The sequence below is a fragment of the Salmo salar genome, chromosome ssa24, assembly GCF_905237065.1.
Source record: "Salmo salar chromosome ssa24, Ssal_v3.1, whole genome shotgun sequence".
Classification (NCBI taxonomy): Eukaryota; Metazoa; Chordata; class Actinopteri; order Salmoniformes; family Salmonidae; genus Salmo; species Salmo salar.
Window position 1 is genome coordinate 12,012,241 of NC_059465.1, and position 17,675 is coordinate 12,029,915.

Below are 17,675 nucleotides of genomic sequence, written 5' to 3' on the forward strand. Positions count from 1 at the left end.
GAGGCAAAGGCCTGCCTTTGTCGGTTGTTGATTAGTGTGCCCACGTAGAACTAAATGGTGATTGGACTCTTCACCGCTCAATCTTCAAAATGCCGGTATTGGGGGTGGTGTTTCAGAAGAATTCTGCAGCTGTCTGCAAGATGGCGGAACGGGGAAGGGATCTGTCTGGCCTCGTTAAAAGAATAAAATAATTTAGGTTAGCTAGCTGAGGGAAGAACATTTCGTAAATGAAATATAGGTGAGTGTTCAAATGCGCTCAGTGTTTCTGTGTTTAATATTTAACCCAGTCATTTTGACACGTAATTGTGTAGCTTAACCGCTTAGCTTCAAGTTTGAGCTAAGCTAGCCAGGTAGCTAAAGTTAGCTAGGCTAGTGCGTCGAAGGACAGTACATATTTGTCATCTTTTGAAATCGTTCAGTTTCGAAGGTGCCCCATATTGCTAACCATTAGCAAAAGTTTTAGCATTAGATGACTTTGTAGGGTGAATCCAGTTTTCTAAATATATTGCACAGACAGCATGCCAACGTTAGCATTCTGCAACCAAGGAAGGATTTTTCTTGCACTGCTTGGCCTGTGGTGCTGGCATTAGTAAGCCATCATAAAAAGGCTGCATAATGTGCATAGCTGCCTTGGCTACATGTTTTTGCACCGCAATGTTGCTCTCTTGGCATCAATTATTGACTGACATGTCTCTTTTTCTAGCTCTGACGGAGGATTTGCCAGTGGAGGAGTCGCAGTGCCTAGATCCGAGTAATATAAGCTGAATGCATTGTGATTTCCAATAATTGAGACAGTGATTCTAAAAAGCTGTCTACATTAATGAAAAGAACAATGTAGTCAGCTTAGCATATTCAACACTGGTACATGATCAACACAGGGAAGTTGTTTTGTTCGAAATCTTGTGCAATGTGCTTCTGCATGCATTTTAGCTAAATACTTATAAGAACAGGTTGCATAAACAGTCAGGGTGACTCATAGAGAATTTGTTGTATTTAGTGATTCATAAGATCATCAACATGGAGATAGATGAAATATTACCCCCCTTGCCGTTGGAGCCACCTGATGATTTAAACTCGGAGGGCCTTAATGGTAAAGCGCAGCCTCCACCACCTCCCCTGCAAACGTCCAGTGACGCAGAGGAAATGGACGTTAGCTCTGGTGGTGATGGACAGACACACACCCCAGCAGTGGACCTGGGGCTCCTCGCCAAGGACTCAATAACCTTCAGTAATAACCTGTCAGATGAGGCCGAACCCAGCGCACTGTGCCCTAGAACAGCCCGCCATGCGCCCCCTGTCACCAAGTTCCTACCAGAGCTTAAGTTACTACAAGACATTAAGATCAGTGTCAGCGTTGTAGATAGCAGCAGGAGCAAAGATAGGAAGGTGCTGTACACAGGGATCGGTCAGGAGGGTGGTGGTGTAGGGGAGACCAGCTCAGAGGGCCTTAATGGTGAGTTACATGATGCCGATACAGAGCTAGGGGCTGTTGAGGGTAGCTCAGGACTGGGGAATGGGATGGTCTGTGGCAGTGCAGGGAGGAGAGGGGAGGAGGCAGACCTGGAGAACAAAGTGGAATTTGCTGTCTTGGACGAGCTGGAGGACTTCAGTCAGGACTTCCTGGATACGGAGAATGTGGAGCAGGGGGGTTTCAGGTCTGAGGAAGTGGTTCAACCGGAGAATGCTGACGAGGAGAACCTGAATTACTCATATGAGGTATGTAACCAAGGGGCCCTGTCTTTGCCTCTGCAGAGCCTTGTCATTGTCCACTCACTGATCTTTTGTGCGTTGTTCACACTGTAGGGCTGACCCGAAACCGTAATGGCTTGGATATTCTTTTCACATCGTCCTTTCCAGCACAGTTCCAGCAACTATGGAAGATGCGTAACAACGATACAGAAAGATTTTTGTGGGGAGAACTTATCGATACTGAAATATCTGCCGTAATTAAAACACTGTTTAACACTGGGGAAATGAAAAATAGTTATTTTCCACACTGCATTTTTATAAATTGCCATCCAAACCAACAATTGTCCAAGAAATATGCTTCAACTGTTGATTTCTTACTTTGTGAAATGAGTGACGCATCATGAGAATGCCTGCCAGTGTTAAGATAATCATAAGTTTTAATTTTTGTTATCCTATTTATCGGTGGAATTATTGTCCGATAATAGTGATTTAAAAAGCCAATATCAACAGATGTCGGTGGGCCAAAATAATATCGGTCAGGCTCTAGTGACGATGTTACCCCAGTATGGTTTGCTCGGTAATGTGAGAAGGGTAATAGTGTCTAGTCATTTTTCTGGTGACATCGGAATAAAATGTCAGCTTATTCATCGTAGTTTTGATTCTTGATGGAAGCAGCAGAAATTCCATATCTCTTCTACTTGAGATTGAGGTTGACATAAACTACTGTTCAAAAGTTTTAGAACACTTACTCATTCAAGGGTTTTTATTTTTACTATTTTTTACATTGTAGAATAATAGTGAAGACATAAACTATTAAATAACACATGGAATCATGTATTAACCAGAAAAGTATATAACAAATCAAAATATTGAAGATTCTTCAAATAGCCACCCTTTGCCTTGATGACAGCTTTGCCTACTCTTTGCATTCTCTCAACCAGCTTCATGAGGTAGTCACCTGGAATGCATTTCAATTAACAGGTGTGCCTTGTTAAAAGTTAATTTGTGGAATTTCTTTACTAAATGTGTTTGAGGCAATCAAGTGTGTTGTGACAAGGTAGGGGTGGTATACAGAAGATAGCCCTATTTGGTAAAATACCAAGTCCATATTATGGCAAGAACAGCTCAAATAAGCAAAGAGAAACAACAGTCCATCATTACTTTAAAACATGAAGGTCAGTCAATCCGGAACATTTGCAGCCCAAATAAATGCTTCAGAGTTCAAGTAACAGACATTCAACATCAACTGTTCAGAGGAGACTGCGTGAGTCAGGCGCTCATGGTCGAATTGCTGCAAAGAATCCACTTCTAAAGGACACCAATAATAAGAAGAGACTTGCTTGGGCCAAGAAACATTTAACTGGTGGAAATCTGTCCTTTTGGTCTGAGTCGAAATTTGAGATGATTGCCTCCAACTGCCGTGTCATTGAGACGTGGTGTGGGTGAACGGATGATCAACGCATGTTTATTTCCCACCGTAAAGCATGTAGCAGGTGGTGTTACGGTGTGGGGGTGCTTTGCTGATGACAGTGATTTATTTAGAATTTAACACTTAACCAGCATCACATCTGGTTTGCGCTTAGTGGGACTATCATTTGTTTTTTAACAGAACAATGACCCAACACACCTCCAGGCTGTGTAAGAGCTAGTTTACCAAGAAGTTTACCAGATGACCTGGCCTCCACAATCATCTGACCTCAACACCAATTGAGATGGTTTGGGATGAGTTGGTCCGCAGAGTGAAGGAAAAGCAGCAAATAAGTGCTCAGCATATGTGGGAACTCCTTCAAGACTGTTGGAAAAGCATTCCTCATGAGGCTCGTTGCGAGAACGCCAAGAGTGTGCAAAGCTGTCAAGGCAAAGGGTGGCTACTTTGAAGAATCTAAAATATATTTTTTGTTCAACTTTTTTTGTTGTTGGTTACAACATGATTCAATCTGTTATTTAATAGTTTTCATGTCTTCACTATTCTACAATGTAGAAAATAGTACAAATAAAAACCCTTGAATGAGTATGTGTTCTAAACTTTTTGACCGGTAGTGCAGTTGGTATGCTTGGTGTCTTCAAAAGTTCAACCTGATTTGAATCTCCTCTCATCCACTTTGTTTCCAAAGCTTTTGTTCGTTATGCATGCCAGATATTGGTTGCAAACATGACTTGAAATTCCCTCTTGTGAAAGTGCTGACAAGATGGCGTAGCCCTAACTGAGTGGAGAACGTGGCAGGTTCGTGCTGCCGCCACCCCTCAATTCTCCCCCACACGCTCAACCACAGTCTTTTCCAGGAGGACTTCGACAATGATGTAGACGCTCTGCTGGAGGAGGGCATGCCCATGCCCAAAAAGATGCGCCTGGCAGAGGGGGCTGCTGAGTATGCAGCGGACAGTGACCACGCGTCGGACGGGGAGGGAGGCGTTCAGCCCATGATGACCAAAATTAAAACAGTCCTGAAGAGTGAGTGGTGGATGTCTGGCGCTGATCTGCCTTTGGTAACGGTGTATCTGAGCCTGACACACATTGATGTTATGCATTCATATCATATCTTATGAATGCATAACATCACGTTTGTGAGAGGACACTGATGGTGTGAGATGTGTAGTCGTGTCTGTCTGCAGACGTTGTCGTATTGTGTGTGGCGCAGATGTGTGTGTTTGACGCTGATGTGTAGTGATGAGTGTGTGTTTCCCAGGTCGTGGGCGTCCACCCACTGAGCCACTACCTGATGGATGGATCATGACATTCCATAACTCTGGCATTCCAGTCTACCTGCACAGAGAGACCAGAGTAGTGACCTGGTCCAGACCTTACTTCCTGGGGACCGGGAGCATCAGGGTAAGACGTGGAAGTGAAAAGACCGATGGAAACTGCTTAACATTTGAGTCTTTTAGAGGGTTAGTAACATGTCAGGAACCCCATTGTTATACACTGAATACTGGTGTAATATTTACAATTTTGGTAGGAATGATCAAACTAAAGGAATAAGGATGAATGTCCATTATTTCTCTATTCTCAAACAACGATAACAACCTACTTCTAACCAAACCCCTTGTGCCACTGCGTACAGAAACACGACCCTCCCACCAGTAGCATCCCTTGCTTGCACTATAGGAAGATGAAGGATCACGAGGAAAGGCAACAGAACGGAGAGGTGACACCCAACGCTGAGGTGTCTCCGGTGAAGCCTGGGGAAGAGGCAGACTCTCTGGAGAGACCAGACGAGCCTGACTCCACAGCCCAGGAGGACCCTACCACTGTGGCCCTTGGTCTGAGCCTGGGGGATGGAGAGGTAGAGTTGGAGACAGGCCTGGCCTCAGAAGGAACCATAGAAAGGTGTCCTGTCCCGCACGGCAAGATGCCCCACTCTTTTGAGATGGCAGGGGGCTCTGGGACAGGTCAGGGCCAAGGTGGAGGTGTGTAAAGATGAATCCATAGGTAAGGGTCAACACACTCCATGACGGGCAATTGTCTTGCCAGCAGGTAGTAGTTTTGAATGCCATGGCTGATGGATAGTATGTTTAATATCTTGTGAACGTAGGGGATAATAGTGTGTTGGTGGGTATTTCTAAAGAGCACGTCAAGTTTGGTTTCTAAAGCAACAATATAACCGATATCCCTCCCTAATTGAATCCCCGACCAGAAATTGAGGAGTTCCGCAGCTACCTGGAGAAGTGCTTTGACTTTGAACAAGTGACCGTGAAGAAGTTCCGTACCTGGGCAGAGCGCAGGCAGTTCAACAGGGACATGAAGAGGAAGCAGGCTGAGTCCGAGAGACCCATTCTGCCTGCCAACCAGAAGCTCATCACTCTGTCTGTATCAGATACCCCCACCAAGAAAGGTACTGGATGCAGAAGAAGAACCATAGGCTTCATCTGAATTGTCACCCTATTCCCAAAAGTAGGACACTATTTCGGGAATAGGTTGTCATTTTGGATGTATCCATAGTCAAACTATTTCAGTGTGGAGTATTGAGCTAATTGCATCAACTCTTTCCCCCTTTTATTTTTCTCAGAGTTTGTCATTAATCCAAATGGGAAGTCTGAAGTTTGCATCCTACATGAATATATGCAACGTGTCCTAAAGGTCCGACCTGTTTACAACTTTTTTGAATGTGGTAAGTCCCTCTTTTTGTCTCTGTTCTCCCCATCCATGATGTTTACTTTCAACTAGCTTGTCCAAGTGACAGGTTGTTCTTTGAACAAAACACATCACCAAAGCACTAACCTGAGAAAGGGCCTTTATGCCGTTTGCACCAAATGAGTCCTCTTTTTTCATCTCCCCCAGAGAACCCAAGTGAACCCTTTGGCGCCTCCGTCATTATAGACGGAGTGACATATGGCACAGGAACTGCAAGCAGTAAAAAACTTGCCAAGAATAAAGCTGGTACAGTACTTTCATATCATTCTTTGAATTTCTATCCTCTTAAGCAGCTGCAAAGGCTGTCTGTGAGCTATAAATAAAAAGAATCAGAAACCGGTTATTTAGTGATGTCTCCCCTGTAGCTCGAGCCACACTGGAGATCCTCATCCCTGACTTTGTGAAGCAGACATCTGAGGAGAAGCTTGTAGAAGGGGATGAACTGGAGGTATCAGCCTGCCAATCATTGGAAAGGCCCTTTAATTAAATCAATATCTTCTTTTCGTGTTTGGTCTGATAACATGTCTCTTTTATAACATTGTACTTTACTAGCTAGTTGATCATTTGGCTGAATACTAATGTCCATTCATGTGTTTTTGTTTCCTGCAGTATTTTAATCATATCAGTATTGAAGATTCTAGGGTGTACGAACTGACCAATAAAGCAGGCTTACTCTCGCCATATCAGATTCTACACGAGTGCCTTAAGAGGTAAGACTCGAGACATGAGGTGTAAGCATGATCAAAATTCATTTGTTAACCTTGAATTTCAACGGTCTCTTATGCCCTGTAGAAACCATGGAATGGGTGACACCAGCATCAAGTTTGAGGTGATCCCAGGGAAGAACCAGAAGAGTGAATATGTGATGACGTGTGGCAAGCACACTGTGCGTGGATGGTGTAAGTTACCCCACACTGACCCTCCAGTCACCACGGCAAGTCCCAGACCTAACATGCTCCATGCCGCTCTGTGTTAATGTAGTGTAAAAGCAGCATTACTAATTGCAAATGCTTTGTTTTTTGTCAGAGCCATATATAGAGAATTCAGAAAACTTTTACTCTGAACACCATGTTTGCGCCTTTGGGTATCTACACTATATATGGGTAAGAATTTCCCTGCTCAAAGCCGAGCTGTGTTAATGCAGTGTAAATCTAGTTAGCATTACTAATGGCTGCTGCTCTGTATGTAAATGTCCTGTTTTCCAGGCAAGAATAAGCGTGTGGGGAAGCAGCTGGCGTCACAGAAGATCCTACAGATGCTGCACCCCCACGTAAAGAACTGGGGGTCACTGCTCCGCATGTACGGCAGAGAGAGCAGTAAGATGGTGAAGAAGGTAGGTACTACCTGTACACCTCATACTGTACCTCAGCACAGCTGCTCCTCTGCTGTTGGAGGCCCATAGGTCAGTTAGGGTCGTATAGACTTCAGCACATCTGAAGCAAAACTGATTTGATGGCATATGCTGCTTCGCTTTCAACCAGATGTGCGTCTCTCATTTCTATAAACTGATGGCTTGTTTTTTTGGGGGGGGTTTCGCAGGAAAATTCAGACAAGAGTGTGATTGAACTTCAACAGTATGCCAAAAAGAACAGGCCAAATCTTCACATCCTGAACAAACTGCAAGAGGAGATGAAGAAACTGGCTAAGGAGAGGGTAAGTGTAGGACCTCCAATTTAGATTCTGGGTATCTGGTGTAATCAGAGCCTTTTCTTACTAGAGTTCTACCTCTGTCTGATAACCCTGTCAGGTTCCTAAGCTGCACTGACTCCAGTGTTGGACATGGAGGTACCTAACAGGGAGATCTCTGACACTCTTGAAATTCTTCTGGTCTTTGCTCCGTTTGCGATATCTCTGCACTGTCGTGTTACTCCTAATTCGTATGGTTGCTCCAGCCGTACCTTATTTCAGACGCTGTCATAAATCATGTTTGTATGTAAGTGTGGCCTGGATTATGGTCTTGAATTATGTTTTATCGAGGCAAGTTCCTCAGTTCGGTGCAGCAGTTCAAACTGTTAGGACAATTTCTGCGGTGTATTCATTAGGCACCAAATGGTAGAGAATTGACAAAAAGGACTACCTGAATTGTCCAATTCGAAATACACTGAACCAAAATATATAAACGCAACATGTAAAGTGTTGGTCCCATGTTTCATGAGCTAAAATAAGATCCCTGTAATTTTCCATACACACAAAAAGCTTTTCTCCCATTTTGTGCACGAATTTGATTACATCCCTTTTAGTGAGCATTTTCATTTTGCCAAGATTATCCATCCATGTGGCAGGTTTAGCATATCAAGAAGCTTATTAAACCGCATGATCATTACACAGGTGCACCTTGTGCTGGAGACAATAAAAGGCCACTCTTAAAGTTGGTTTGCTTATGTCAACGTTGTGAACAGTGTCCCATGGTGGCGGAGAGGTTATGGTATGTGCAGGCATAAGCTACGGACAACAAACACAATTGCATTTTATCAATGGCAATTTGAATGCACCGAGATACTGTGAAGAGATCTTGAGGCACATTGTCGTGCCATTCTTCCTTCACCTCATGTTTCAGCATGATAATGCAAGGATCTGTACACAATTTCTGGAAGCTGAAAATGTCCCAGTTCTTCCATGGACTGCATACTCACCAGACATGTCACCCATTTAACATGTTTGGGATGCTCTGGATCGACGTGTACGACAGCGTGTTCCAGTTCCCGCCAATATCCAGCAGCTTCGCACTGCCATTGAAGAGGAGTAGGACAACATTCCACAGGCCACAATCAACAGCCTGATCAACTCTATGCGAAGGAGATGTGGCAAATGGTGGTCACACCAGATACTGATTGGCTTTCTGATCCACGCCCATATCTGTATTCTCTGTCTTTTGAAATCCATAGACTAGGGCCTAATTTATTTATTTCAATTGACTGATTTACTTACAGTATATAAACTGTAAATCTGTAAAACCTTTGAAATTGTTGCATATATATATATATATATATATATATTTGTTCATTGTAAATGTATTTTTTTCTGGTGCAAAACATTTTTCTACGGTGTGCCCTAATAAATATAACCCTGATGTCTTTGTTGTGCTTCAGGCGGAAACCAGGAAGAAGCCCAAGATGACCATAATGGAGTCAGCCCAGCCTGGCAGTCAGCCGCTCTGTACTGTTGACGTCTAGGGACTATCACTGCAACCAACCTAACATGTCACTGACCAATGGTAGCCATAGTCACTGTCAGATAAAAAGTCACACCACCAAACTATCATCCAATTATGCATCATTGTGAAAGGGCAATACAACACATTTATACTATAAAGGTGGTCATCTTAGCACTGTTTCTCCAAGCTGTTTTATTTGACCCCCCCAAGGTGTTTATGGTTCATTGTTAGTGGCTCGGGTAAGAATAGGACAAATGCACTAACAGGCAGACTGACAGTAGAGTGAGCACCATCTACCTCTTGATGCAATCTCTACGCAGCAGCGCTTCTATAAATTGAACCACAGGGGTTGCAGACAGACCGGTTGAGATGACTTGACATGTATCTATGAACCACAGCAATGGTTCATGTCAGCCTGTTTACTGTGTAGTAATGACTGCTGAAAATCACTAGCCCCCCCCTGTTTTATAGTTGCCATTTAATTTCTAATACACTCCATACTTTTTGGACACACTGAACATTTCGAGCAGGTTTCCTTGTATGCTTAAAGCATAGCCTATTCAAAGGGATTCGTTTGCAGTCTGCTTTTGCTATTCTGGTACGCTGTGGAAAACCAATTTATATGCTGTTGTAATTTGGATATTGTTGATGTGTATAATTTGGATGGTGATTAGGGTTTTTGAGTATGCTTCGTCTAAAGAATGACAAGCTTACGTTTTCATTTGCACGTGAAACATTTACCTGTTAAGAAAAAAAAAAAAAGCAGTTTTCTGCACAACTCCAGTGAGTCCAGTCATACTTCTTGTTACATGCTCATGTTCTTAGTATGAGAAATGCATTTTGAATTTATTATGGAATGGACATTAAGAGGGACTAATTTGAATTGCCTTTGTGTTCTGGATATACAGGATGAAACATATCAATGGACAGCTGATAAGGCTGGTCTGTCTAGCTAAGATCTTGTTTCCACGTTAGCACTGCAGACAACACAAGCACAAGGGCTTGAAGTACTGTAGTCATTGAGGAGATATACAAGGTAAAGTTGTTACATATTTAAGGCGGCCTATACTTTTGGACTTTTCTTTCTGTAATTAGGTGTTAGCTGCTTCATAATTGTTTTAGACTAACTAAAGCAAAACAATACAACATGCAGACACTTACTATTTAGGCATTAATTTAAGGACCCATATACAGATGGGAGAACAATTGGCTACATGTTGCCTTAGTTGACCCATTCCAGGAAGGGTTCCCATCCCAGAGAACTCACAGGGCCCAAGTCCCCCTTCAAGGGAAATGGATTGACCAAGCCCCTCCTGATACAGCATTTCTTTAGTCAGTTAAGATGTCATAATGCGACAAGACGTTAATTTTGATGCTCTGGAATAATTGCCTTTAGCATGTACAGATTTTAATTAAGAATTGTTTTAATGGGTTGGTCGTCTATAACAAGGTTTGTTTGCCATCATTGTTTGTGTGTGTGTGTGTCTGATCAATCACGTTTTCAAGCATTGTGTAGGATTACTGCGATCCTCTCTGCATAAGGCAATCTACGGAAATTAAGTTGGCACACTTTACCTCGAACAAAATATGATCATGTCATTATAATTAAATCCGATAGCTAAAGAAGCAGTGTGAACCAAAGCTTAAATACAGTCTTATGCATTTTTATAGAATACTGTAGGTTGCTGCATACAATACGTAAATATATATATTACACACACAGGAAAGGATAAAGATGCAATACCTGCTGGAACAAAATATAAACTGATGTGCATTCATTGTGTTAAGTATTCGGTTTGTGCGCTTTTCCTGAATGTTAAATGCATCTGATCAGAAATCACCATTGTACATGGGCACAATGCTGTTGTATTGAATGACCCCCCCCCCGCCCACATATTTGCGTGTTCTGTCTTGCCAAGTGTTAGTGTGTAAAGAAAATATGCCTTTTACACTTTTTAGAGTTGTAACAAGTTGTTTGCTAGAGATATTGCTGCCTAGAAAATGAAGTATGTAACAGCGACTTGGGATCGCTGACTTTCAGTGAAATTGGTTTATGCAAATAAAATTGTCATGACTTAGGCTGGCTCCTGCTTAAAATGACCCCTACCTGAATTAGTGTCCCCAAATTAACCAGGGCTTGTTTGGGGGGGTATTTTTATTTTGTAATTCATAGATGCATCAAGACGTCAACCAAGGAGCAATTAAACTGAAATTCACTTTTATCCTGCCCCAAATTGTACTATAAGATATCTACAGAGAACCCACATTAAATGAAAAGCCTTGAGTCAAGTATTCACTCATGGCAAGCATAACATCTCGCATAGTAAGTTGCATGGACTCACTGTGTGCAATAAGTGTTTCATGTGATTTTGAATGACTACCTTCTCTACCCCCACACAATTATCTGTAAGGTCTCAGTGGAGCATTGAATTTCAAAAAGATTCAACCGCAAAGGGCACCTAGTGGTAGATGTGTACGTTTTTAAAAAGCATACATTAAATATCCCTTTGGATGGTGTATCAATACAGGCATTCTTCATAACTTCGTAACTAGTTCACCATCTAAAAGAGCAGCAGCATCTGTGTGTGGTCTGGGGGAAGAGGTCCACAGCCATGGCCCGAACTGGACGGAATGGAGCTCCACGTACACGGTTAGAGGGAGCCCTGCAAAGACTACACAGAAGAGATCAGATTTAGAATCAGTTTCACAATCCCTATGGAGACACCATACTGGATGAATGGCCTGCTAGTGCAGGATGTTATACCTCAATCAATGAAGTTGTTCATGGCAGCCTTAACGTCGCACGCCACATAAACCAGCCTCTTCACATGCTCTGATCGCCAGAATGACCTTGGGATCTAGGAATTAGGTAGTTGATCAATTAGTGTTTCTCCTTCCACTCAATTGAACAATACAGTGCATTGACAAACTGATAGAATGTGTGGCAGAGAGGCTCCAGTATCTTTTTGAGCATACGTAGGCCTGCTCTGGGTGGGTCCACGATGGCTGTGATGTTTGGGGATATGACAGTGCTGAGCACCATTTGACATGTCTTCAGCAGCCTTTCCACAGTGGAACTGAATGTTAATCAGCCCTGAAACGTTTCAGTCACAGTAAGGTTTTTGCTCTCATACCGCTACTGCAAAATTATTGAGGACTGAATAACTCTTTCTAGGCACATTGGTGCCTGCGACTGGTGCAGCTTGACCAATCTGATTATGCCTCTTACCAGTGATCTTCGCGTTGACTTTGGTGTCCTTCACTGTTTCCTGAAACATCTCTATCCCAATCACTTTCCTCACCCTCTGCAGGAAACAGAAAGACAGTGTCAACAGAGTAAATGTATTTTTCTTTGTCACACATTACCAGACGGATTAATCCATACAGTTGCTGTAATCAGGGTTGTGGTCTATATCATTTCAATTTCAGTTTACTTCCTGAATTGAAATGTAATTTAACTCCAACCCTGCTTGATATGTACAGTTGAAGTTGGAAGTTTACATACACTTAGGTTGGAGTCATTAAAACTCATTTTTCAACCACTCCACAAATTTCTTGTTAACGAACTATAGTTTTGGCAAATCGGTTAGGACAGCTACATTGTACATGACAAGTAATTTTTCCAACAATTGTTAATAGACAGATTATTTCACTTAGTCAAAATTCCAGTGGGTCAGAAGTTTACATACACTAAGTTGACTGTGCCTTTAATCAGCTTGAAAAATTCTAGAAAATGTCATGGCTTTAGAAGCTTCTGATATGCTAATTGACATCATTTGAGTCAATTGGAGGTGCACCTGTGGATGTATTTCAAGGCCTACCTTCAAACTCAGTGCCTCTTTGCTTGACATCATGGGAAAATCAAAAGATCTCAGCCAAGACCTCCACAAGTCTGGTTCATCCTTGGGAGCAATTTCCAAACGCCTGAAGGTACCACGTTCATCTGTACAAACAATAGTACGCGAGTATAAACACTATAGGACCACGCAGCTGTCATAACGCTCAGGAAGGAGACGCGTTCTGTCTCCTAGAGATGAACGTACTTTGGTTTCGAAAAGTGCAAATCCATACCAGAACAACAGCAAAGGTCCTTGTGAAGATGCTAAAACGGGTACAAAAGCATCTATATCCACAGTAAAACGAGTCCTACATCGACATAACCTGAAAAGCCGCTCAGCAAGGAAGAAGCCACTGCTGCCATAGAAAAGCCAGACTACGGTTTGCAACTGCATATGGGGACAAAGATTGTACTTTTTGGAGAAATGTCCTCTGGTCTGATGAAACAAAAATAGAACTGTTTGGCCATAATGGCCATTTATGTTTGGAGGAAAAAGGGGGAGGCTTGCAAGCCGAAGAACACCATCCCAACCGTGAAGCACGGGGGTGGCAGCATCATGTTGTGGGGGTAGGAGGGACTGCAGGAGAGACTGACCTCAATCCTATAGAAAATTTGTGGGCAGAATTGAAAAAGCGTGTGCAAGCAAGGAGGCCTACAAACCTGACTCAGTTGCACCAGCTCTGTCAGGAGGAATGGGCCAAAATTCCTTCAATTTATTGTGGGAAGCTTGTGGAAGGCTACCTGAAACATTTGACCCAAGTTAAACAATTTAAAGGCTATGCTACCAAACACTAATTGAGTAAGTGTAAACTTCTGACCCACTAGGAATGTGATTTTCACATTCTTAATATAAAGTGGTGATCCTAAGACAGGGAATTTTTACTAGGATTAAATGTGAGGAATTGTGAAAAACTGAGTTTAAATGTATTTGGCTAAGGTGTATGTAAACTCCCGACTTCAACTGTATGTACGATGCCATGATTCCTTATTTAAAAGTAAAAAAACATTCTCCCTGCAGCTCTCAATAGCATGGTTTCCCAAACTCAGCCCCCCCCCAGCACTACACAGCTGATTCAAATAATCAAAGCTTGATAATGAGTTGGTTATTTAAATCAGCTGTGTATTGTTAGGGCAAAAAACAAAACATGCACCCATGGGGGGGGGGGCAGGACCGAGTTTGGGAAACCCTGCTCTATAGTACCTTATCCAGGGAGATGCCAATAGTTCCTTCTCTGCAGCATACATCCAGCACAGTGCTGTCCTTGTCCAGCTGGGCCCATTCTCCTACAGCTGAGTACAGTACCTCTGCTGCCCCTGTGTTCACCTGCTCAGTGACATATTATACAGCTATAAACCAGAGTAATGCCATACTTCAGAGACACTAACTTGGATGAGAGGCTCTTAAAATGGCTGAGGAAATACAACTTCCTGGAGCTCAATATAATAATGCCAAATTGACCGAAGATGGTGGGTAAAAAGGATGAAGAGTCCACAGCTATGATACATGACATGGGATACTCACCTGGAAAAAAATAATAAGGGGATATCCTGAACTCCAGGCCAAGAAGCTCCTCATGAATACACTTCTCTCCAGCTACTAGCTCACACGGCAAGTCCTCTGGGTTAGGGGATTGCCTTTGTGAACCAAACATTATCTGTCAATCACAACATTCCCATGTGCATTATTGCACCGTTAACTTGTTGTTTTTCTGATGATCTTACCTTTGTCTTGCTGACACAAAGTACAGAGCAGTTACATCACTCTTTATTGTCATCCTCGGTGAAATACTCTTCAGGGTATTTGATTTCTGCAGAGTAGAAAAAGGCAAGAGAATCCCTAATAAACAGTTAAATGAATGACGGGATTTGAAAGGAGTCACTACACTTTTTCACATTGTTCAGTTATAGAATCATGCGATAAATACAAGCTTGGGCTGTGGTACAGAAATGTACACATGTATGCGTTCTAATCTAAGAATCACTACCATCTGTATTACTTTAGTATTAACCACATTGAAACCTGGTTTCTGCACCTGTGGGTTAAAGAACACCACCGCCACGGCCTGCTTGGTTCCTTGTTGTGGTCTGCACTGTTTGCGACTTCCAGTGGAACTCGTATGCCTCAGGCCTATACATGGAGTATGAGGTTGTCCTATATAGATAAACAAATACCAAATGATGGGTCAAAAGAAGTAAGAGTTGGCTATACAGAGCAAACTGATTTGAGACCACCCGGCTACTGTATTGCTGTGTGCGACGATATTATTGATTCATTCTGGTTGCATGCTAAAACCAGTTTGTAGGTCAAATAGCGTATTGGGCAGATCCGATGACGTGGACAGAATCTTTCACTGAGATGTGACATTGAGTCCTGTGATCAGGGAGGGATCAGTGCAGGACAGAGATGAGGCCTCCCTGTCAGTAAGATGTCTTTAATACCAAACACATTTTTGGAACTCGCAGACCACTCTCTTGGCCTTAGTGGTGATGTGGATGCTGTCTGAGGATCCCACCATGGCACAGGAGCCCCCTCTGTACTTCCCCAGTCTGAAGCCTATGGTCTTATCTTATCCATTCGCTCCAATACCAATCACGAACTCACACTTGTTCCTGTATTCAGTCTGCATGATAAGAGTAGGGGAAATAGGATTAGGGTCAAAGTTGTGCATACCCAGACAGGGAGTGCAGTCAGTGTATGTATTTAAGACACTAGGTTGTCAAACCCCTTGTTGGTTGCTGAGAGACTCACTCATTCAATAGGATGACCAAAATGTCAGAGTGCATATGGATTTAATTTCAGCTCCTTGATGTGGTTACAGAAAACCTGTACAGGCTGCAACTGCAAAGGTTCATCCCAGGTTGCCAGGTCATGCAGCCAGATATAGGCCTAACAGCCTGGGGGTTTCAAAACAACAGCACTCAGAGAGAGGTTCTGTAGGAATTTCTAAAGAGCAATTCTACAGTAGGCATTGTACCTGAGATGGACATGGGTGAATGTCTTCCAGAGGAAAACTTCTTCTTCTGAATAAACAGCCTGGGGGTTGCAGCCAGATATAGGCCTAACAGCCTGGGGGTTTCAAAACAACAGCACTCAGAGAGAGGTTCTGTAGGAATTTCTAAAGAGCAATTCTACAGTAGGCATTGTACCTGAGATGGACATGGGTGAATGTCTTCCAGAGGGAAACTTCTTCTTCTGAATAAACAGCCAGAGCAGCATCGCTTTGTTGGTGTTGCCCATTTATCTGAACAGGAAAGGGGAGGACATAAAAACAACATGATGTAGTCAGTTTTCCTGTGTTTGGTTTGAGTTACACACTTTTCCTCTTTACCAATTGTTAATAAAGACATACTCATATAAAGACATCCAATTGTTCTGTTCATTAGACCAAAGGAAGGACTTTGGCTATAAAGTCATCTCATTAGTACATTTCTTTGGTGTCTTTCATGACTGGATATAATAATAGACAGGATATAATGCAATCGACTGCAGTAATCCTATCAATGCCCCACTTAAGGCCATTCTTTGTAAGTGAACCAAAGCCACACATGGCATGGGTTTATACATGTCCCTGTACCTGACCAGTCTCTGCAGCACCCCCTCCACCTTCTGCTTCTTCTCATAAAGTACTTCTACAGTGGCGCCACCACGTTGGCGATCTGCACACTGAGGGGTGCCCCATCCTCCTCTGGCTCCTGCTGCCCGGCATCATCCCCCCCTCTTCTTGAGGATTGGGTCAGCCTTGGGTTTGGCCAGGTGCACAGTGAGCACCCAGCCTTTCCACTGCATGCCGTGCACCCTCTTCATGGCCTTGTCCCTCTCCTCCTCATTCTTTGAAAATGTCAGAGGTGAAGAGGTCCACTTGGACGTAGCTGTACATATTATTAGGGTCGGAAAAGAGGCTGCTTTCTCCTCCTCCTTCAGCTTTGGGTTCATCTGTTTTCACCCCGTCCGTCCGTCACATCTACTGGCTCTTTTGTCACCCCCTATATTAAATGTTCTTTGGGGTCAGAAGCATTCTCCTCTTTTAGTGCCTGAGAAACAATCACTGGGATGTCACCAATGTCTGTCCTGTTCTTGTTACAGTTAGTGTAGCAAAGTGGCTGTCAAGCAGATTTAGCAAAGCACATTTTTAAAAGCAGGAACTTAATTTAGCACTGAAAATAAAGTTAACCTAGGACATTACTATACATAAAAGCAAACAACCAAGTTAGCTTCACTTTTTCTCTGATGAAGAACATTTGTTTTATGGGCAATTCAATTTATAACTAGAATAAACAACGGGCTGCCATATTGTGGGACACGTGCAAATATGAACTTCGACACGATGCAGTATATATATATATACATATATATACACATTACTGGATACTTCAACAGAAGAAGATGCATGTTCTCCATGATTGCTGTAAATTGTGTAATAGTGGGATGATAATTGTATAAAAATAAAATAATTTTTCTGACACAGGAAGCGACGAAGCTGCTAAATCTACAAAAAAGTGAATGGGTTGTTGTTGGTGTTAGCCACTGTCAGGTTGTTACTTTTGTTGACACTGAAATTGTTTCTAGCTAGTTACTTATCTATCTGATGTTTAACCACACATGCCACTTTTGAGATATGTAACAACATTTCACAGTTACCATTTTACAACACAGAATGAAATGTCTGCAGTACTCTAGTGTATTGCAATGTAAATGTAAATGACCATATTTAATAAAGAAAACAATAATACACCGAGTGTATTCATGTTTCGTAAAATAATATCACACATACCATTATGATATTTGTAGAGCATTTTATACGTTTTAAATCCCTTTAAAATAGTGTCGAAAAGGGGGGGGGGTGCTGGGATGGAGGAAACGC

General features: G+C 42.6%; 2 protein-coding genes across 2 annotated transcripts; one reads left to right on the plus strand and one right to left on the minus strand.

Annotated features, from left to right (window-relative positions):
- Nucleotides 1–83: 83 nt before the first annotated feature.
- On the plus strand, nucleotides 84–11,053 carry LOC106585092 (DGCR8 microprocessor complex subunit). Its single transcript, XM_045707004.1, has 15 exons — nucleotides 84–238; nucleotides 704–1,716; nucleotides 3,973–4,141; nucleotides 4,377–4,519; nucleotides 4,752–5,017; nucleotides 5,058–5,119; nucleotides 5,325–5,522; nucleotides 5,697–5,798; nucleotides 5,969–6,067; nucleotides 6,187–6,269; nucleotides 6,431–6,531; nucleotides 6,614–6,720; nucleotides 7,027–7,154; nucleotides 7,361–7,474; nucleotides 8,911–11,053. Exons 2-15 carry the CDS (start codon nucleotides 1,018–1,020, stop codon nucleotides 8,992–8,994), a joined length of 2,355 nt encoding a protein of 784 aa, XP_045562960.1. The 5' UTR covers nucleotides 84–238; nucleotides 704–1,017; the 3' UTR covers nucleotides 8,995–11,053.
- A 421-nt stretch (nucleotides 11,054–11,474) lies between these two features.
- Nucleotides 11,475–16,747, minus strand: LOC106584929 (tRNA (uracil-5-)-methyltransferase homolog A). The gene is given in 17 exon segments (XM_045706612.1): nucleotides 11,475–11,647; nucleotides 11,745–11,810; nucleotides 11,812–11,833; nucleotides 11,952–12,022; nucleotides 12,024–12,069; nucleotides 12,205–12,280; nucleotides 14,015–14,160; nucleotides 14,336–14,448; nucleotides 14,536–14,574; nucleotides 14,576–14,621; nucleotides 14,834–14,885; nucleotides 14,887–14,965; nucleotides 15,253–15,522; nucleotides 15,999–16,055; nucleotides 16,389–16,446; nucleotides 16,449–16,528; nucleotides 16,530–16,747. Coding segments are annotated over 17 exon segments (1,557 nt in total). The 3' UTR covers nucleotides 11,475–11,529.
- Between the last annotated feature and the right edge of the window lie 928 nt (nucleotides 16,748–17,675).